Genomic DNA, 22537 nt, shown 5'->3' on the forward strand with positions numbered 1-22537 from the left:
CAATACCCAGGCCCAGTAGGACAGCAAGAGTCAGGGTTACTGGTTCCCGCTTCTGACGGTAATGGTGGAGGAACTGTTCTTCGAAGAATTCGGGTGCCTGATAGTATATCCTGGGGATTAACTGAACGAGTATACAGTAATGGGAAGAAGAGTTGAAGGCAGAGGTAGAGATGCAAGGGGTTAAGCCAGTGTTGCAGGCCCACCAAGTGTCTATTCCCAGCACCAGATAATAGGTGTGAGTTGTTTGTGTGACCAGGAGAGTATGATTTCAAAGTTGCTGGTGACAGGGAGGAACGGTTCCTATACAGGTTCCCATACCTGACACCTCGGTTAGAGTGAGGTGATGTTGTTGATTCCAGTTGCAAGCCGAGGGGTTGGGGGTGGTAGAGATGTTATTGTTGAGAAGAGCTATTTCTTCATAATAGGGGGGATTCGGGGTCACACATAACCAACAAGATTTGGTGGCCTCAGGGTCAGACCTATTAAGAGCCGTGAAGGCCCCCTGGATGAGGTTGAAGATTCTCTGACCCATGGAGGGAGCTGGATGGGGCAAGTTAGGATGGGGGGATACGGGGGATGCCAGGCCAGTGTTTAGATTTAAGCCCTTCTGTTCAGTCAGCACCCGGTTGGGATCCACAGGGACAGTAATTGGCTTGTTAGTCAGCCTGATTTTGAAAATGAGCCCCGGGTCAGTTCCCTCGGTATAAAGTCAGAGGCCCCAGGTGAGCCCAGTGAGCCATTGATTGGTTAACCTTTTGCCTGACTCCATGAACTGGATCTGTAATGGGTTACAGGAGAAGTTAAGGCATGGGCCTTTGCCCTTCCATGTACCAGCGGTCTGGTAGACAGTGTTGGCATATTTGCACAGGCATTCTGAGTCTGTCAAACGAGTTTCCCATCCCCAAGAGGGGGACTCAGGATTCCTGCGTTTAACAGTAATGTAGTCCCAGGATGAAGTGGGTTTCCAGGGACTATCCCCGGTGGTTTCGCACCCCCAGGCTGCACAATAGTAGTCAGAGACCCCTCCACATTGTCACCTCTTTTGGCATGTGGGCTGATCACAGGGGCAAACGTAGATGGACTTGAGACCTAGCTCAGCCCAGAGCTGGGGATGAGCACAGCCAATAGCCCAGCCCCCAATACCTGCAGGGGCACAGGGGCATATACAAGAGGGTTCTCCCCCACATTCAGGCAACCCAGGGCGTTTGGCAGGTTTTCCCCAGTTAGCATGATATTCAGAAATGTCCCAGTTACCGGCAGCCAACTGACAAAGGTTGGGGGTGAGAGTGGGCCACCAAGTCCAGGGAGGCACTTCCTGGGAAGTCGTCCAAACTATGTCCCCAGTTTGAGAGATTATTTCCCAGGTCAGAGCCTGGGGCATGTGGAGGTTGGAAGTGAGGCAATTGGGTAGGAGCCACCCCCAGAAAATAAGGAGGATCAGGGAGGACCAAGCTTGGTCAGTCTTATCTTGAGTGGATCCTGGGAGCAATGTAGCTGCCATCATGAAGTCTCAGTGGCTGGGTCCTGTGTGGTGGGAGCAGCTTTTGTGTGGGCGGCATGGATCCAGACAGCTATTCTGTCTACTTTGAGAGGGGTGTGTGTGGTCAGGAGGACAGTGTAGGGTCCCTTCCACCGGGGCTCAAGTCCCTGAGACTGGTGTCGTCGGATGTAGACTGAGTCCCCGACATGGAAAGGGTGTCCCGTCTGGTTGTGGCCAGGCTTGTAGATCTCAGCAAGGAGGGGCCCAAACTTGAGTCTGTACTACTTGTAGCCCCTTTAGATGAGCCTGCAAATCAGTTTTGGAAGCAGAAGGCTGATAAGAAGTGAGTATGGTGGACAGAGGGGGTGGCCCTCCATATAAAATCTTGTATGGAGTCATGTTAAAACGAGAAGGGGTATTTCTGGCCCTAAATAGGGCCAGAGGTAGGAAGCATCTCCACTCTTTTAAGCCAGTCTCTATGGTCAATTTAGTCAAGGTCTCTTTTAGGATTCTATTCATTCTTTCTACCTGTCCTGAACTTTGGGGTCTATAAGCACAATGTAATTTCCAATCGGTCCCCAGAATCTTGGCCAATCCCTGACTTACCTGGGAGACGAAGGCCAGCCCATTGTCTGATCTGATTACCTTAGGGAGTCCGAACCGAGGAAAGATGTCTTCCAGGATGGCCTTGGTTACTGTTTGTGCTGTTTCCTGTCAGGTTGGGAAAGCCTCTACCCATCCTGTAAAAGTGTCTATGAAAACCAATAAGTATTGATAACCCGCAGCTGGGGGTTTTACCTCAGTGAAGTCCACTTTCCAGTAGGTTCCTGGTCTGTCCCCATGGACCCTGGTTCCTTCTGGGGCTTGGCTTTTGCCAGCGTTGACTTGCTGGCAGGCTTGGCAATTAGCTACAGTTTTGTCAACCAGGGCATTGGCTCCAGGGGTGATGAACTCTGTTTTGTCCAGGATCTGTTGAAGCTTTTTTGATCCTAGGTGGGTCTAGGCATGCATCTGTTGGATCATGGCAGTTGCCTCTTTGGCTGGTAGCACGGTCTTGTCATTTTTGATCCACTGCTGGAGTTTTGGGTCTAATGAGGCCCCTAAGGCCTGAGCCTTGGCTTGGTCTTCCAAAGTATAGGTTTATGGTTCTAATTGGCTGGTTGCCTGATTAGCTCTATTGGCCTCTAGGGCCAGTGTTAGGGCCTCCATGCGGGCGACTTGTTTTGCCACTCTGTCTGCCTGTTGGTTGCCCAGGGCAATGGGGTCCTGTCCTTTTTGATGCCCAGGACAGTGAATGATGGCCACCCGAGCAGGTAGGAAAAGGGCTTTTAGCAAGGCTTTAATTTTGGGCTTGTTTTTTATCTCTTTGCTCTCTGATGTTAATAAGCCCCTCTGTTCACAGATGCTCCCATGTATATGGGGGGGGTGGCAAAGGCATACCAGCTGTCTGTGTAGATATTAGCCTTTTTGCCTTGAGAGAGTTCCAAGGCCTTGGTCAGGGCTATAAGCTCAGCTTTTTGGGCAGAGGTCCCCAAGGGAAGGGCCTGGGCCCCTATGACCTTCTGCCCATCCACCACCGCTGCCCCAGTTTGTCTGGTACCTGAGTCCAAATAACTGCTACTGTCCATATACCAAGTGTGGTCAGCTTCTGGAAGTTTGTGATCTTGGAGGTCCTCTCGAGTTCCATGTGTCTCAGCCAACACTTGATGACAGTCGTGTGGAGTCTCTTGTCCCCAGTCTGGGGCTGGTAGCAATGTGGCAGGGTTGATGGTAACTGGAGGGCTGAAGGTAATATGTTCAGAGTCTAGGAGTAGAGCTTGGTAGTGAGTGAGATGGGCATTGGTGACCCATCTATCTGGGGGCTGGCGTATCACTGCCTCCAATGCATGAGGCGTAACTATGGTCAGGGATTGCCTCAAGGTCAATTTGTTGGCATCTTTAACCAACAGCGCAGTGGAAGACATAATGAGCAGGCATGGAGGCCATCTGGCGGCTACAGTGTCTAATTGTTTAGATAAGTAGACCACAGGCCATTTCCAAGGTCCCAGAGTTTGAGCCAATACCCCCTTGACGATCCCTTGTTTTTCATCTACAAAGAGGGTGAATGGCTTTGTGGTATCTGGCAATCCCAGGGCCGGGGCAGACAGGAGGGCCTTCTTTATGGCTTCAAAGGCCTGCTGCTGGGGGGGCCCCCACTGGAAAGAGTCAGTGCCCCGTGTCAGAGGGTATAAGGGGGCGGCCAGTTCAGCAAAGCCTGGTATCCATAATCTGCAGAAGCCTGCTGTCCCCAAGAACTCTTTTAACTGTCTGGGGCTCTGAGGTGAGGGAATCTTGGCCACCATTTTGATTCGACTCTTGGTGAGCCATCTTTTTCCCTCACACAGAATATAACCCAAATATGTTACCTCCTTTTTGCAGATCTGGGCCTTTTTGGCCAATGCACGATAGCCCTTGTTACCCAGTTTTTGGAGTAAGTGCTGGGTGGCGGTGATACAGGCCTCCTTGGTGGGAGCAGCCAATAAAAGGTCATCCACGTACTGCAGGAGTGTCACCTCAGGGTTCTGGGTGCAGAAGTCAGTCAAATCCTGGTGCAGGGCCTCATCAAACAGGGTTGGAGAATTCTTGAAACCTTGGGAAAGGCGCGTCCAGGTCACCTGTCCTGAGAGTCCTAATTCAGGGTTCTTCCATTCGAGGGCAAAGTACGATTGGCTTTGGGGTGCCAACTGTAGGCTAAAGAAAGCATCTTTTAGGTCTAAAGCAGTATACCAAGTGAAATCCGGCCTTAGAGTGCTCAGTAAATTGTATGGGTTGGGCACTGTAGGGTGAATGTCCATCACTCTTTTATTGACCTATCTGAGGTCCTGTATAGGCCTATAGTCCTGCATCCCCGGTTTCTTAACAGGCAAGAGTGGAGTATTCCAGGGGGACTGACAAGGCTTTAAGATTCCCAGCTGTAGGAATCGGTGGGTGTGTTTTCTAATGCCCAGCCAGGCGTCTTGGCGCATCGGATACTGTCTAATTGAGACCGGTACAGCCAAGGGTTTAAGAGTGACAATAATAGGTGGTTGTATATGGGCTAGTCAGAGGCCTCCAGTCTCAGCCCATGCCTGAGGGAATTTCTGGAGCCAAGGGCTGTCTTCTGAGAGGGGCTCTTGAGAGGTGGGCTCAAATAACCTGTACTCATCTTGCAGTTTAACAGTGAGAATCTGCACGGGTGTTCCCACGGCATTACGTACTTGTGGCCCTTCTTCTGAGAAGTGTATCTGGACCCCGGCTTGGTTAATAAATCTCTTCCTAGCAGGGGGTAGGGGCATTCAGAAACTACTAGGAAGGAGTGGGTCACAGTACCTGTACCGAACTTTACAGTCTGTCTATTAGTCCATTGATGTAATTTGCCCCCAGTTGCTCCTTGGACCCAGGAAGTTTTTGATGACATTGGTCCAGCCATCTGGGTCAGGACTGAGTGTTGGGCACCTGTGTCTACCAAGAAGGTGGTACATTGCCTCCCGATGGTGAGAGTTAGCCAGGGCTTGGGGCAGGGGGAGGGGGGGCTCGGAGCCCCGACACCTTCAGTTGCTTTCCTCATCTAAGGTTAGGACTGGAAGTGGCTTTTTCCGGTCCTTAGGGTGCTTGGGGCAGTCTTTTAGCCAGTGTCCGCGTTCCTTGCAGTAGGCACATTGGTCCTTGTCTACTCTGGGTCACCTCCATTCTCCCCCCTATCTGTCCTGTCCTCTTAATCTAAAGTTATCTATTACCACTGCGGCCAAGTTTCTATCCCTTTTCCAGTCTCTACGGTCCTCTCGTTCCTCCTGTTCTCTGGTTAGCCTAGCCTCCTTTTCCTCTTGAGTCTCTCTTTCGTTGTAAGCCTTCTCTGCCTCTCTGACTAAATCCTGTAAGTAGCATGTCTGAACGCTCTCTAGTCTCTGTAATTTTCCTTTAATGTCCGGTGCTGACTGATCTATGAAGGACATGGCCACCGTTGCCCTATGTTCAGGTGCTTCAGGGTCAAACGCAGTATATATACAGAATCCCTCCAGAAGCCTTTCCATAAAGGCAGCGGGGCTCTCATCCTTTCCCTGGGTAATAGATCTCACCTTGGCCAAATTGGTGGGGCGCCGTCCAGCCCCTTTGAGACCTGCCAACAGAGCCTGGCGATGGATACGGAGACTCTTCCTACCTGCCGCCGTTTCGAAATCCCAATCAGGGCGAGTGAGGGGGAAGCCTTCATCAATCTCATTAGGCAGCAGGGTAGGGGCCCAGTTTGGCCCAGGGACATTTTTGCGGGCCTCTAGTAGCACCCATTGACATTCTTTGACAGTCAGGAGGACTTGGAGGAGTTGCTGGCAGTCATTCCAAGTGGGCTGGTGGGTGAGGAGGATGGACTCTATGAGAAAGGTGAGAGCCTGTGGATCTTGTGAGAAAGGGGGTTTGTGTGTCTTCCAGTTGTACAAGTCTGCCGCTGAGAAGGGCCAGTATTTGATTTCTCCATTGATAGACCGTAGAGGAAAGAGAGAGGTTGGGGGTCTTCATTTTTCCAGGCGGGTGCGTAAGTGGGGGGCAGGATGGAGGAGGTGAAGGGTCGGAGGACCGAGGAGAGGGGGAAAGTGACAGAGCAGAAAGTGAGGGTGAAGGAGAGGGCAAGAGAGTTAAGGTGGAAGGGAGAAGAGGAGCTGGGGAAGGAGAGAGGGGCAAGGGATAAGGAGGAGGGTCTAAAAGAAGGAGATCTCGTTGGCCCTCATCAGAGAGTATGGGCTTTTGGCGCTTCTGAGTTTCTGGAGAGGTTGAGACAGGAAGGAGAGTAGATGGGGAGGAGAGTGGCTGGGAGAGAAAAGCTCTGACCCAAGGTGGAGGGTCTCGAATGAGGGCTTCCCAGGTGATAATGTACGGAACTTGGTCAGGGTGTCCGTTCGGTCCGGGACTGAAGACGACAGCCTTGACCTGGGAAATAATGGGAAGGTGAAAAGTACCATCCCGAGGCCAGCCTACATTGAAAGTGGGCCATTTGGAGGCACAAAAAGTTTGCCAACGTCCTTTGAGGACGTCTACCGAGAGGTTGTACGCTCGGGCTCGCACGTCTTTGAAATGGTCAAGAGTCAGAGTCAAGGGGGTGGTCATAGTCTGTCCCATGTCGGCGTCAGTTGTCTGAGTCCACACAAAGAGACCAATTAAACACACAAATAAAATTAACAGACAGGAAGACATAAGCCGTGCAGCAAAGGATCGGTGCCAAATTGAAAGTACAGATTCTGATGGCGGCGCAGTTGCATGGTCGCCTACGGATTTGAGGAGACTGACGGTATCGTCAGAGTTCCTCCAGACCACCGCCGGAGCGTCCTCCAGGGTGTGGGGGAGAGGGTGCCGGACACGTCTGTCCCCCCTCTCGTCCCGCTACTGACTTGCACTCTACGGAAAGTCAAGACACAGACGAGGATAAAACAAAAGTAACTCACAGTTTGGTCGTCAGTCGGTGGCCCGGGCCAGTGGTAACCTTTAACGGGGTGGGTCGGTGGTCTCAGGGAGACCCCCCAAATCCCGGACGAGCCCCCAAATGTTGGACCCTAGCGTCCACTTCGGGAAGGGGGGGGGTCGTCATGAGAGACCACTCAAACACCACAGTGCTGATACAAAGAGCAAAGGTTTATTGCTGGCAAGTCAGGGTACCTCAGCACTCGAGAGGCCAAGGGACCCCGAGAGCAAGCCAGGGGGAGGAGCTGACCTTTAAACTGATTGGCTGGGCTGCTGTATCTAAAGTATGTGAGCAGGATGATTGGCTCAGGCAGGGTTAACTGGGGGTCAGAGAGCAGGCCGTGTGGGGGCTTTCCCCACAGGGTGTTTTTCCTAAGGCTGCAGGTGGTGGTTTCTTGGAACTAGGGCAGGAATCAGCTTGGCCTTGTTTTTCAGGCCTTTCACCATCGGCTTCCCAGGACTAAGGCAACTTTGAACTTTGACCCACTTATCATCAGTCCCTTCCTGCCTATGACTCCTGGTGTGTGAGCCAGGCCAGGCTCAATCCTTCAAAACCTGTAAGAGGTAGAAACGCCCTTTTGTCCTCCACAACTGAAGGCTCTCTCAATGTTCGTGACCTCGGGGTGATTCTTCTGGTATGATTCTATTACTTTTCTCCATTGTCTTGTTTTTAAAAATCTCATCATGACTGGATGGACCAACAGCTAATAAATCAGCCAACAAAGGTCATTCTGAATGGCAACCTTGTGGCAGCTTCCTTTCTGTGAAGCAGCCATTCATTCATACTCCATTATCTAAGAGCCATGCTATTCCTAATGTCAAGCTTCAGAAAGAATTTAAAACTTTCTTCTTTTACAGTTACATTTATGTTAGCTGATAGATAAAAACTACATTTTAATGAACTCATAGAGATTTGCCTGCCTCTTGAGCCACCACCTGGCTCAAGCTGGCTTTTCTTTGTTTGTTTGTTTGTTTGTTTGTTTTGTTTTGTTTGTTTATTTTTAGAAGAGAAATACAGATGTGTAAAAACAAACTGCAAAATAATCTTCACATTGTTGGAAAATAACACTTATGAAACATTTAATTGGTGCTATAAATCAGCATAATGTTTTGAAAAGAATTTTAGTTAACACATTTCAAACACTACTAAAATTCCATCGCCTTTAACTCAGTGAGTTCAAGAAATCTAAACATTGAGCATTAAAAAGCAAGAGATATGGCTTCATGGCTGAACTCTTGTCTTGCACGCTCCAGACTCCAGGTCCAATCCGCAACATCACAAAAGTAACAATAATAAAATAAAATAGCAAACATCAGTAGAATTCAAGCTGGCTTTTCATTTGTGGGTGTTTGTTTGTTTCCCTGCTTGTTTGTTTGTTTAAAGCAATAACATTCAAAGTCCTTCTTGTATCTTCTTAAATTACACAACATTTACTATTATACAGTGTTGCATAAGGCCATTTTCACACTTGAGCATATACTCCCCATACCTAACTATTGTTAGTCCCCTTCTACTTACATGGCATCAGTACATGTGTGGTTTTGTGATTCCATATAAAAATCTAATAATATTTATTGCATTAAGACTGACTTAACTCACTTAATATGACTATCTTTGGTTGCGTTCATTTTCCCCTAAGTATTATAACTTCACTTTCTTTATGGTTGAAAAAAATCAAAGGGTAAATGATATGTTTGTCATTTTTCTAATGTACACCTAGGGGAGGGTCCCATTACTCAACTATTGTAGCTAGGGAAAAAGTAGCATGTTGAAGCTGAAGCTTTCAGGAAGATACTGAGAAGTCGTCTAGCTAGGATGGTAGGTCTTTTTCTTTTCTTTTTTTTTTTTTTTTTTTTTTAGACACTTCCACACTAATTTTCATATGACTAGTCTAGTCTGCATTCCCCACCAGCATGTAGAAGTTCCCTTTCATCTGCAACCTCACAGCACTGGTTGTTTGTTTTCTTGACAACTGCAATTTTGATGGGGGTGAGCTAGAATATTAATGTAGTTTATATTCATATAGTTCTAATGGGTGATGAGGTTGAGTGTGTTTTTATGTTTACTGGGCTCACGTTGAGATTGTCCACTCCACTAGTCGACTTAGTGACTGAGTTGGCTTCTTGTTTAGTTTTTTGTTTGTTTCTTGTATAGTCTAGATATTAATCCCCTGTTAGATGTATAGCTAGCGAAGACTATGCTAATTTTAGGCTGTTTCTTCACTCAATAATTATTTCTTTTGTTTGAAGAAGCTTCCTCCTTTCATGAAGGCCCTTTCGTTTGTCAGTTGTCAATCTTGAGGTATTGTCCCGACTTTTTCCTTTAGGTAAGTTTTAAAGTTTAAGGTCTCTCGTTCAGGTCTTTAATGAATTCAGAATTCCCCATTTATTCAGTGTAAAACACAGAAATCGAGTTCCATTCTTCTACATAGGACACACAGGAGTGGCAGCCCCAGTTGAAAAGAAGTTAAATCAGTTTTTGACATTTTTGGTTGTAACTGTGTAGGTTTACTTCTGTGCCTGCTACTCTCTTCCACTCGTTTGCGTGTCCATCTCTGTGCCAGTGTCATGCTGTTTTCATAACCATGCCTCTGCAATACAATCATGCCTCTGTAATACAACCATGCCTCTGCAATACAACCATGCCTCTGTAATACAACCATGCCTCTGCAATACAACCATGCCTCTACAATACAACCATGCCTCTACAATACAACCATGCCTCTGCAATACAACCATGCCTCTGCAATACAACCATGCCTCTGCAATACAGCCATGCCTCTGCAATACAACTTGAAGTAGGGTATGATAAGACTTCCAGCATTGGTTTTTTTTCTTAGAATTTATTTGATTATAGGGTTTTTGTGTTTCCATGTGTATTTTAGGATATTTTCTATTTCTATGATAATGGCATTGGAATATTAATGGGGATTACATTAAATATGTGATACAGCCACTTTTACAATGTTAATTCTTTCAATCCATGAACATGAGCGGTCTTTTCATCTTTGTGTATCTTCTGTAATTTCTTTCTTGAGTGTTTTTTAAAGATTTTTTTTTGGTAATAATAAGTATGCAAAGAGCATGTGTATCTAATCACAGGTACTCACAGAGGCTAGAGGTGTGAGATTGCCCTGAAGCTGGGCTTACAGGAGGTGTGAGTTCCCCAATGTGAGTCCTAGAAATCAAACTTGGTCCTCTGCAAGAGCAGTGTGTAAATCCTCAAACACCGAACCACCTCTCTTGACCTTCTTTTTGAGTGTTTAAACGTTTTGGGGTTTTTAAGGGTCCTTAACCTCCTGAATTATGTTTACGCCTGTTTTTTTTTTTTTTTTTTTTTTTTTTTTTTTTTTTTTTCTTATTTTTTGTTGTTGTTGCTTTATTTTTGTTTCAGTTTTGAGGCAATCATGGATGAAATTGTTTTTCTGGTTTCTTTCTCAGAACATTTGCTTTTGGACATCTGCAAACAGGATGTGTCAGTTACTTTTTGTGATGAAATCCCATGACCAAAACTGAATAGTGTTTGACTTGGTTTATGGTTCCAAATGTCTAGAGTTCAAAGTTGCAGGATGCATGAAGCTGAGAAATCAGTTCTTCAACTGCAAACATGAAGCAGAGAAAGGGAGCTGGGGGACTGCTGTGGCTATGAGCACTCAAAACCCATCCTCAATGACATACTTCCTGCAGCAATATTCCAACCAGGGCCTAAGTGGTCACATATGTGAGCCTCGGTGCATCTGTTTACCATGCCAACCACAGCCCAAGGATGCTTTGACTGCTTCTTTTCTTGTTGGTCCCTTTTATTTCTCTCTGCCTTATTGCTCTGTATAAGACTTAAATCACTGTGTTGAGTAAGAATGGAGAAAGTGAATATCTGTCTGACTCTTAATTTTACTGGAAATGCTTTCAGTTTTCCACATTTTGTGTGATGCAGACTGTGGGTTTGATGTATATGGGTTTTGTTGTGTTAAAAGATCTTCCCTCTCTTCTTCAGAGCATAAAAAGGTGTGTGGGGTTTCATCAAAAGCCTTTTCTGCATGGATTCTGAAAGTCATGTGATTTTTGTTTCAAGGTTCATTTACATGCTATGTTTATGGATTGCATATGTTGAACCATTTCAGTATCTCTGAAATAAAACAAATTATCTTTGTGAATGACCATTTTAATACATTATCTAATTTGATTTGAAAGTATTTTATTGACACTTTCCCAATGACATGTTTGTTCATTGGGAGAAATTAGGCTTCAGTTTTCTCTCTTGCTTACTGTTGATGCATCTGGCTTTGGTAGCTAGATAATACTCACTTCTTAGAAACACTTTAGGAGTGTTCATCTTTCCCTTCCTGATCTATAAAACCATCTGTGAAATGGTGGTGTCGACTCTTCCTTAAAGGTCATCAAATTTATCAGTGAATCTGTGTGGACCTGAACATCTTTAGCTGCAACATTTTTTAATCTTGCTTCAATCTCTCACATGTTAGAGGCCTAAGTTGGTTATCCTATCTTAATTTAATTCTGTGCCCTCCTCTGAGGCTCTGAGGCATGCATCTATTTCATATATATTTTCTAATTTGGTGGAATATATGCTTTTAGAATGTGGGCTAGTCGAAATTTTTGAGAATATCAGAGCTTAGCTGAGTGCCAAAGAAGCAGAGACAAACTGAAGCCATCTGTGAATGTTAGATGACTACAAAATCTTCCCTTCGTATTAGATGATAAATTCTTTCCTTTCATGTTGAAAAGATTCTTTATTGACTGTGTGGTAAGTACATTTACAGGATTTTGAAACACTGTTGTTGGATGATAAATCAAAAATATTATTTTTTTTAATTAAACTTACTTGAGATGCTTGAAACACAAAATATATCACCTAACAAACACCCATGGGGGTGGGGAGGGCAGGAATTAAGCAGGACCCTAAGGAAAGTGAGTAACAAGCACAGAGCTGTCCCCCGATGCTTCTCGTTCTTTGAGAATCAGTAAATGGATCCTCAAGGACCTGGAGAAATGATCAAGTGACTTCCAGACAGGCTCTGCTTATAACTCCATATCCTCAGTGAAGAATCTTAAGTGTCCTCCTCCCCGGTGGCCTCATATCTTCCTCTTCTCTGGTTACTATTTATAAAATTGTCATACTCTAAGAAAATAAGAATAAAAAGGCAAACTTCCAAGATACTTCAGCTTGGATTCCCTTTTCTGATACAGGTAATAAGATAATATAGGCTTAGAAAAATAAAATAGTTGTAGAATATAATAGCCTGCATCCACAGCTTTCTCAATTTCTGACAGTGCCCAATGTTCCTGAAGCTCCTTCTGGCCAGGAAGCTGGTCAAGATGATTGCATAGCCCTTTAAACTGGCTTACTTACACTGACAGTATGAGTGTCTATGGCTAGTAAAGAAAAGAAACCCTAGCTCTAAATTCTGAGAGTTTTTCCTACTAAACATAATCTTGTCAATATGGACGATTATGCTTCTTAAACATCATTTTCTACAAATAGTTACTCGGCATTATATACGTGGTATCTACAAATAGTTACTCGGCATTATATACGTGGTATCTACAAATAGTTACTCGGCATTATATACGTGGTATCTACAAATAGTTACTCGGCATTATATACGTGGTATCTACAAATAGTTACTCGGCATTATATACGTGGTATCTCCTTGCTGTTTCTGCACAAATGAACAAGAGAGCAAAATTATTTTGTGACATGAATCTGGTCTGGATGTGGAGACAAAAATCTTTGGCCCTAAGACTGAAGCAAAATTAAAATATCCAGGCAATACCTTTCCTTTACACTGTATGACAGACAGCCTGGCTCATTCATATAGACTTTACATCTTTTCTGTGGTTGGCTAATTAACAAGGAAACAAATTCCCCCCAGAGAAAGCTTAGTACTAAATACCCTGGGTTCTTCAGCATGATGTCAAATCTGTGCTCACAGAATCTACGGTTGGTGGAAGGTAAATCTACTAGACTTGTGGAAAGAATGTGGGAGCATATCTCTGTGTGTGTGTGTGTGTGTGTGTGTGTGTGTGTGTGTGTGTGTGTGTGTGTTTTCCTAAGGATGCACACCAGTGCCTTGCATAAGTTAGGCAAGTGCACTCCACCAAACTAATCTTCTCCATCCCTAGGTTTGGTTTGGTTTTTAATTAGTGTGACATGTACTTGATTACTCCAGCTGAGCTCTGTGGCGATCTCCAGCTCACATCTTCTGCATAGAAGAGCTGAACAATGCAAGGTGAGTAACAGTGCAGTCTAGCTGAAAATGTTACTCTCAGTGAAATCAGTGTCAGCTAACCAGAATCATTTTCACATCCCATTTCTAAAGAACCTCTATGAGAACTGCCTTGTTCTAAAAGGGAATAGTTTTACTCCAAGGTCTAACATGTTTGGGCTTTTTAAATATTATGATGCTATTCAGGAAACTGAAATATAGAAAGCAAGTATAGAAGTAAGGAGGCTTCTGACAAAATTTGAGGGGAACGGTGAGAATGTAAGCCTAGGAGATGACAGTGTGGAAAAAGAGAAATACGTGATTCATGTTTTCACAGTAGAAACAACAAGGCATTGACAAATTGGCTCTGAGAGTCAATATGGAGAAAGATGTGTAATACTAAAATAATCATGAAAATAGGCTCTTGACAATTAAACTATTCAAAGAAATAGCAAAAGTATTTCTAAATTGTTAGCAAAGCATTCCCCAAACTACAGCTTTTTAGAATATGCTGCAAAATAGCAAAATACTTTGAGTAACTATCAAATCATTTGGCTTTCAAAGTATTAAATGACTTGCCTCTGAATTGATAATAAACCTATTTGCTTAAGAAGAACTTTGTTTTAACCTCATGAAACGTAGAATTAGGAAGTTTTCTTCATATGTTATAGCAAGTTTCCCACTGTGTCAGTTCTCCATTCATTAACATTAGTAGATTCCCATTCAAGGGAGAGAGGGTGGTCAGGTAATTTCTTCAGAAATATCTACAGTTTTAATATCTTTCATCTTTTATTAAAGAGTATAATATAAAGTAAATTTAAATTTTGATGCATGTTCAAAATTTTACCTCCAAATGTGATAATATTTTATAATTGAAATATAATCTCAATCTCTAGATATATGTCCTTAAAATCTGAGTGGGAAGATAATTAGAAGACGTAACTTTATGACAAAAGGAACAAAATCTGTTCTTACCACAACAGAAGTGCTAAAATGATTAAGGACACAGTTAGGATATAAACTAATAAAATATTGGGAAAATTTATTAGCTACATGAGTCCTACTGTCACTGAAGTTCAGATAAAACATGAAAGTGGATAAAGATCAAAGAAGGAATCTTTTATGCAGATTTTATAAGTTCCAAAGTATTGATAAGTCTACTAATCCCATTTTCAAAGAATAGAATGACTTGCTTCTCTTCTGATAGTCTGCCTTTCACCTGACCGGCTTCCTGTTTGGAAACCCTAATATAAATTGCTGTCAGACTCCTTGTATAATTATGTCAACATTCAAAGAAAACTTAAGATTGATTGATATTATATGCCAGAGAACAAAAAGGATATTTTTCATATTCCGTATGCTTATCCTATTTACAAAGGATTATAACAATCAAGTTCAATAAGGGTTATTAATCAGAGATATTTAGATCATTAATTTAGAAAAGCATAAAGCCATTTTGTGGAAGTATAAACATCCATAGTCATTCTGCTTTGAGTTACTCCCAAGCACTGGTTGGGAAAGAAAGAAGGAGAAGGAGGAGGAAGAGGAGGAAATAAAAAGGGAGGAAGACCCTAGTCAATAAAATTAATTTATTAAACTATATAATTACATATTAGACACAATGTCACTTACTGTGCAAAAGAGAAATCTCCTGTGCCTTTATGTCAGTGCTCTCTTAAGATAATTAACTATTAAATTTCTTCAAGGGCACTTAATTTAATACTGTACCAGCAATTACAGAATCCACCTTTCACTTAACTAGATTAGGAGCCAGAATTTTTATGATGTGTAGTCATAACAAAGACAGGCAAATACCTACTGCAGAAAATATAATTGTTGCTTCTATTCCTCAGCTGGATCTACTCCTGATGGTTGAAAAAAATGTTTTTACAGAAGCAAAATACATATATCTTAAACAAAATTGGCAGATTGCATTATCAGATAACATGAACCAACATATCAGAAAATAATATCCCTCCTAAAGTCTCTGTCCAAAGCCACACCTCACATCTGTGATCTGCCACCTCTCTCTCTCTCTCTCTCTCTCTCTCTCTCTCTCTCTCTCTCTCTCTCTCTCTCTCTCTCTCTCTCTCTCTCTCTCTCCCCCTCCCTTCCTCCCTTCCTCCCTCTCATTGCTTTTCTACAGGCAAAATGTAGATGATTCCCAATGACTTAGAAACAAGCAATTTCTCAAAGAAACTGATAAACCCATGAGGAAGTTTCATTAGAAATCTATTGCTAGCCAAGCATGGGGGTGCACACCTTTAATCTTAGCACTCAGGGAGGCAGTGGCAGAAAATCACTTGAGTTTGAGGCCAGTCTGATCTACAAAGAAAATCCAGGACAGCCAACACTACACTGAGAAACCCCGTCTTGATTTTAAAAAAAGAAAAGAAAGAAAGAAATCTATTGCTATACTCTTGGATAATATTCTTTGAGGAGAGGCATGGAAAAGCAAGAAGTGTGGTTAAGAAACATCTGCTGAAGTAATTAAAATACAAGGCACATATGAGTTCACAGAGACTGAAGCAATAATCACAGGGCCTACATGGGTCCACAGCAGGTCCTCTGTGTGTATATTACAGTTACTGGCTTGGTATTTTTATGGGACTCCTGACAGTGAGAATGAGGATAATTGACTCATTCGTCTGTTCCTTGGACTCTTTTCCTTCTGTCAGATTGCCATGTCCAAATTCGAAATAATGGATTTGCATCATCTTATATTTTATTGTGTCATGTTTGGTTGCTATTAGGAGCCTGTTCTTTTCTAATGAGAGACAGGAAGAGATTAGATCTGGAGGGGAGTAGAGGAGGAACTAGGAGAAGTAGAGGGAGGGAAAACTATGGTCACAGCATATTGTATGAGAAAACACTTTATTTTCATTAAAAGAAAAAATTCAAAGCAAAAATTAAAAAGAAACAATGAGTTAAAGTCATAATTCTGATTACAGATCTCCATACAGTGAACTTCCCAGAGTGCTTGTATGTTTTAATCTACGCTAAAGTGGTCTACTAAAACAGTTTGTGCATAGTTTTCATGATGTTTTAATCAATACTTTCTGTTGAAAGTAAATCATGTTTATTGTGACAATATACTCTGAAAAAAATTATATTTCCAAGAAAAGAGCCATCCAATGTTACAAAGAGAGGGGGGAAATTTTGTTAAAATACAACTTCTGTCATTTTTCAGGCTTAGATAAAGACATTCACCCTGGAAAAGGACATTGACAGAATTGACACATGCCAATGGAAGTAAAAATATCAGTTCAGCGATGAATAGTATGTTGACAAATGATAAAATAGTCACTGATACTGTAAGTAAATAAAAATATTTATCCACAATAGGATGGAAAAATAGAATGTGTTTTATTCTATAAGACATAGAGCCATAAAAGTATCATAAAGTTCCTGATGAACAAAAAGTACCATCCAAAAGACTAACAGGATGATTCCATTTGTGGGAAATACAAAAACAGGAAAAACCAGGAAAGACTGTTTAGAAGCACGTGATAGGTTTTAAATGGCATTAAATTATAAAGAGAGAGCAAGCAATTGTCATAAATACAGATGAGTGACTGTGACAACAGCAAAGGAGCATCTAGGTACTTGGAACAGTGTTTTCTTAATGACTTATTAAACTACATACTTACATACTTTACACAGGGTCACTCATTGCACAAAGAAACCTTCTCTGTCTGTACTGATGTTCTCTGGCATCCTCTCTCCTACAGACCAAAACTATACCTAGCATGAAGATTCAAGATCAAACAAAAGAGTGACATTTGATATATAAATCTTTGCATTCATTGACAATGACTAATAAACATTTCCCGGTTCTAATTTATCTCTGAATGGAAATCTGATCTCTCCTGGTTTTTTCCCAGGTCACAGATGAAAACCCTCAGCAGCCCCAGCAACTCCAGCGCCATCACTGGCTTCATCCTCCTGGGCTTCCCCTGCCCCAGGGAGGGGCAGATCCTCCTCTTTGTGCTCCTCTTCATCACCTACCTCCTCACCCTCATGGGCAACGCTTCCATCATCTGTGCTGTGCGCTGCGATCAGAGACTCCACACCCCCATGTACCTCCTGCTGGCCAACTTCTCCTTCCTGGAGATCTGCTATGTCACCTCCACAGTCCCCAACATGTTGGCCAACTTCCTCTCTGACACCAAGGTCATCTCCTTCTCTGGGTGCTTCCTGCAGTTCTATTTCTTCTTCTCCTTGGGGTCTACAGAATGCTTTTTCCTGGCAGTCATGGCAGCTGACCGCTACCTCGCCATCTGCAGGCCTCTGCATTATCCTGCTCTCATGACTGGGCGCCTCTGCAACATCCTCGTGATCGGTTGCTGGGTACTTGGTTTCCTCTGGTTCCCTGTTCCCATCATCATCATCTCCCAGATGTCCTTCTGTGGGTCCAGAATGATCGACCACTTCCTATGTGACCCGGGCCCTCTATTGGCCCTCGCCTGTGTGAAAGATTCTGTAATAGAGTCGACTAGTTCCACTTTAAGTTCCCTGCTTTTATTTATTCCATTTTTCTTTATCATGGGGTCTTATGTTCTAGTTATGAGAGCTGTTCTAAGGGTCCCTTCAGCAGCTGGACGAAGAAAGGCCTTCTCCACTTGTGGGTCCCATTTGACTGTGGTTTCTCTTTTCTATGGGTCAGTGATGCTCATGTATGTGAGCCCAACATCTGAGCACACACCTGGAATGCAGAAGCTTGTGACTCTGTTTTATTCTGTGGTTACACCCCTGGTTAATCCTATAATATACAGTCTGAGGAACAAAGACATGAAACAGGCAATGAAGAAATTGCTGAAAACTTAAAACTTTCACTTTTGTTTTAAAAGAGACTCTCATCTTGCCTTATTTGCTTTAAAAAAAAAAAAAAAGAAAGAAAGAAAGCAGTCATGATGTTGCAGATCTGGACCTCTAGAACTCCAGAAGCTAAGATCATGGCAGGATTGCAAGTTTGAGGCCAGTCTAAGGTCTATAATGTGAGCTTGTCCCAAAAACAAAGCAAACAGGAAAGAAAAGGAAGAGAAGCTAACAGTTTCACTTGGGAAACTGTTCTTTTTTATCATTTCCTAGGACATTCAGGACTATAAATGGTGGCTAGAATGGCCTCCGTCTCCATGGTTATTAGTGATACAACTGTCCACTTTTAGGAGCTTGATTTGTGGGGGAAATGAAAATGAATCTACAAGCAAATCTTCTGCTGACACAGAAACGAATCTCTCCACAAAGGCAGAAGAAAAATAAAACAAATTTGTTTCAAATAGCTATTAAACCATAATGTGTATCACAAACAATTCACTAAATGATTGTAAACATGGGAAGAAATTCTGACTTTCACACAGCAAGAAGAATTGTGTATATATTAACAAGAGAAAAATATTTATTCCTCTAAGGGATCTGATAGCGCAGACTGTGAGTAGAGATCAACCTATAGTCAGCTGGTAATTGGAACTACATCTGATTTTGCTAATTGACTTAATACAAAGGAAACACTATGTTGTCTGTGACAAGTAAAGATCCTGCATGTACAGACTGTGGGAGGTAAGAGCATGCTGCTGTTTGACTGTTGTATCTTAAAGACATGTGCCCCCAGAAGGGGGAATAAAAGTTCTCTAAATTAACCATTCTAACGAAGAGCAGAAGAGCGATTAGATAAGAAAGTCTCTTCTGATTGTATGGAAGAGTCGGAGGATGGAAGGACCCAGAAGGGTCAGGAGCTCCACAGGGAGACCATCAAGGCCTACAGATCTGCAGTGGGGGGGACAGCGGTGGGGCGGCAGCAGGGGAAGGGGGAGGCTCCACATACTGGCGCCCCAGCCAAGGATGACACATGCAGAGAACCAAGAGCCCCTGTTCAGATATAGCCGACTGACAGCTCATTCTCCAGGTGTGTGTTGGCGTGAGAAGACTGCCTCTGACCCTCTGACATGCACCCTGGTACCCAGGATTTGATCACTGCCCCTGGGCTGCGTGGCCTAGCAAGCACACAGAGGAAGGGGATGCAGGCTATCCTGATAGGCTGTTGGGGGGGCCGGGGGGAGCGGGGAGGGGAGGAGGAGCCTCCCCACACCCACCCCGTTAGAAGTCTAGGAAAGGGGACTAGGAAAGAAAAGGGAGGGCAGAAGGTGGGAACCGGCGGATAAAAGTGAGGACATAACAATCTGGATGTAATGTAAATAAATTTTAATTTAAAAAATAAAAAAGAAAGTCTCTTCCTTTGTTTTCAATAAAGGCAAGTATATTATCTTTTCTAGTATTTGCGTTTTCCAGTAACAGTACCATAACTTTCAGACAAGCCTAACGTTTTGCACTACCTTTCAGTAAATTGCCTTTATGCCTTAGTTGAACTTATATTTCTGTCCAAACAAAAAACAAATAACAAAAGATATTATCACAGTAACATTAAAGAATGAACAAAAGATTAATATTTTTAAATATGTAAATTTCCAGATCATTATAAAAAATGCCAATGGTACAATAGAAAACTTGCTAAATATATTAAGTACAATAACATAAAAGATTTAGAAATCTAAGAGGATACTGCATTTTAGTTAAAAGAAGAAAAATAAAAACAGAACCAATAAATTTACCACAGAACTACAGTAACAAAAATAGCATGACACTGGCACAAATATAGGCATATAGATGAACGGCATGAGACAGGACCTATAGTCACTTGACTTATTTCAAAGAAGTCAGAAAAGGAAGTCTCTTCAACAAACTGGATTTCCATGTAAGAGAATAAAATTGGATCCTATTTTAAGAATAATATTTCAAAAACTGTATAAGAATCAACTCACCTCAACTCAAAGGCCAGGTGTGGTCCCAGCATTCGGCAGGCAGAGGCAGGAGGATCATTGTGAGCTCAAGGCCAGCCTAGTCCTCAAAGTGAGTCTAGGACAGCCAAGGCTACACAGAGAAACCCTGTTTTGAAAAACCAAAATAAAAAATAAAAATATTTAAAAAATAAATTTTAAAAATCAACTGAAAATTAATCAAACACCTTAATAAATGACCTAACACTCTGAAACAAAGGAAAACATAAGGAAACATTTCACAGTGCAGAAATAGAACAGGACTTTCTGGATAGGATTTCAAGAGCTCAGGAGATTAAAGCTCACAAATGAGATTGTATGAAAAAGCTTCTTTCCAGCAAAGAAAATAATTACATTCATGCTCCTGATATCTGTATGTACAGTAGCCAACTTATGAAATCAGCCTAGGCATCTATCAGCAGACAGCTGGATTTTAAATTATCGTACACATATCCAGTGGAGTTTTATTCAACCGTAAGAAAGGGTGAAATTATGACATCTTCAGGAAAACTGATGGAACTGGAGATCATTTTGTTAGCAAAATAAGTCAGACTCACAAAGCCAATTACCACATTTTAGAAAGATGCAGAATATAGAACTGTGTGTGTGTGTGTGTGTGTGTGTGTGTGTGTGTGCATGTGCGTGCGTGCATGCATGTATGTGGTGTATGTGTGTGTGTGAAAATTACAAAATAAAAACCTCTAATATTAGTGTGGTTATTTTGTCTTCAGATTTGATTTGCACTAACCTTCCCACCCCTGCTTGTGTGGCCCCCAATCTCCAGGCTCTAGCCGTGACCTGCCTTGTCTGCATTCCACATACAGGCCCTTCACACACCCTGTCCCAACCTCTCTATCTAGTGAGATATCTGACAAAGCAGATGTTGAGCCAGTATTAATCAGAAGAGATGAAAGTATCACCATTGAGATGTAATAAGAATAAATTAATAAAATTAAATTTTAAAAAAAGTATCACAACATGACAGTAACGAGGGCAATACAGTAGAGGTTGGCACACCTAGTTTTGTAATAAAAAGTGTCTAAGCTCAGTCCATGGTGCCTGATACGAAAACAAGATGGGTAAGAGCATAAGAAATAAAAAAAAAAAAAACATGGATGAATTTCCTTAATGCTCATAGACCCTCCCAATGCTCTTAGTTCTTTACTTCCAGACTGAAGTTCCACTAGAAAACTTTTACATCTAAGAAACAGTTAAAGCACTATATCAAGATACAAAAATGGTATACAAAGATTAGTATCTTTTCTACACACCAACAAATTTGATGAGAAAGAAACTAGAAAAATAATACTAATTTACAATATTCTCCGTCAAAGTATTAAAGAGGTGAAAGACACCATTAATAAAAATTATAAGTGAAATTGATCAAAGAAATCATCCATTTCCCTTAGATTTTCAAATTTTGTGGCATATATGCCTTCAAAGTAGAATCTTACGATTCTTTGTATTTCTTCAGTGTCTGTTGTTATGTCTCCATTTTCATTTCTGATTTTGTTGATTTCAATACTGTCTCTCTGCCTTTTAGTTAGTTTGGCTAACGGTCTGTCTATCTTGTTGATTTTCTCAAAGAACCAGCTCTTGGTTTTGTTGATTCTTTGGACTGTTTTCTTAGTTTCTGATTTGTTAATTTCAGCCCTGAGTTTGATTAGGTGGCACTCAGAGGAAGGATATCAGGTTACCAAGAAGAGACTTGATACTCTATGAGCATATACAGGGGGAGGAAATCCCCCTCAGGAACAGTCATAGAGGAGGGGAATAGGGGAAAATGGGAGGGAGGGAAGAATGGGAGGATACAAGGGATGGGATAACCATTGAGCTGTAAACAAGAATAAATTAATAAAAAATTTTAAAAAAAATAAAAATTATAAAATAGTGAAAAATTAAAGAGGATATTAAATGAAGAAAAATGTTCCATCTTTATGAATAGGCAGAATTATTATTATTAAAATGATCTATCAAAGACCTGCTGTTCGAGTGTCAGAATATCAAAGTCCAGCTTCGACATCAACTAGGGCAAACTGAGGCTGGACGTGAATCCTGTGGCTGGCTGGCTGGCGATCCTGTAGGGCAACCTTCCAGGATGGAACTGATAGTTACCGGCAAAAGCTTCCACTGATGGGAGCAAGTTGGGACTAGAGCTGATGGCTCCTAGCAGGGGCTTCCACTGATGGGGGCAAGTATCTAAAAGGGAAGGGAGAAAAGGAAAGAAAAGAACCAAGCGCACACACACTTACACTTGATGATAAAATAAGACAGACTCCAGCAGGTAGGTTTCAACAAGCTTCTTTCAAGTTTTTCTTACTTTACAGTTCACATACATGCATGCATACATACTACATACAAACAACACACACACACACATCTTAGTGGGTGACAAAGGTTCCAACAACTTTCTTGTTTCTTCCACAGCTTATATATTCCAGCATGATCTTTCAAGCAGTACAAAAGTCACAATGTGCTTACATTCTATTTCTCTATAAATAAATGATTGCAATAGATATACATAAGAAAATCAT

The 22537-nt window shown here is 42.3% G+C and overlaps 1 protein-coding gene and 1 pseudogene across 1 annotated transcript; one reads left to right on the forward strand and one right to left on the reverse strand.

Annotated features, from left to right (window-relative positions):
* Positions 1-1500: 1500 nt before the first annotated feature.
* Positions 1501-6607, reverse strand: LOC127187141 (uncharacterized; annotated as a pseudogene).
* A 10454-nt stretch (positions 6608-17061) lies between these two features.
* LOC127186744 (olfactory receptor 11G2-like) lies at positions 17062-17997 on the forward strand. Its single transcript, XM_051142983.1, has one exon. It carries the CDS (start codon positions 17062-17064, stop codon positions 17995-17997), a length of 936 nt encoding a protein of 311 aa, XP_050998940.1.
* Positions 17998-22537: the final 4540 nt, after the last annotated feature.

This window comes from Acomys russatus, chromosome 3 (assembly GCF_903995435.1).
Source record: "Acomys russatus chromosome 3, mAcoRus1.1, whole genome shotgun sequence".
Lineage (NCBI taxonomy): Eukaryota > Metazoa > Chordata > Mammalia > Rodentia > Muridae > Acomys > Acomys russatus.

Bases quoted from the DNA above. Each gene is read 5' to 3' on its own strand.
- LOC127186744 (XM_051142983.1), top strand. From the start codon at position 17,062: ATGAAAACCCTCAGCAGCCCCAGCAACTCCAGCGCCATCACTGGCTTC.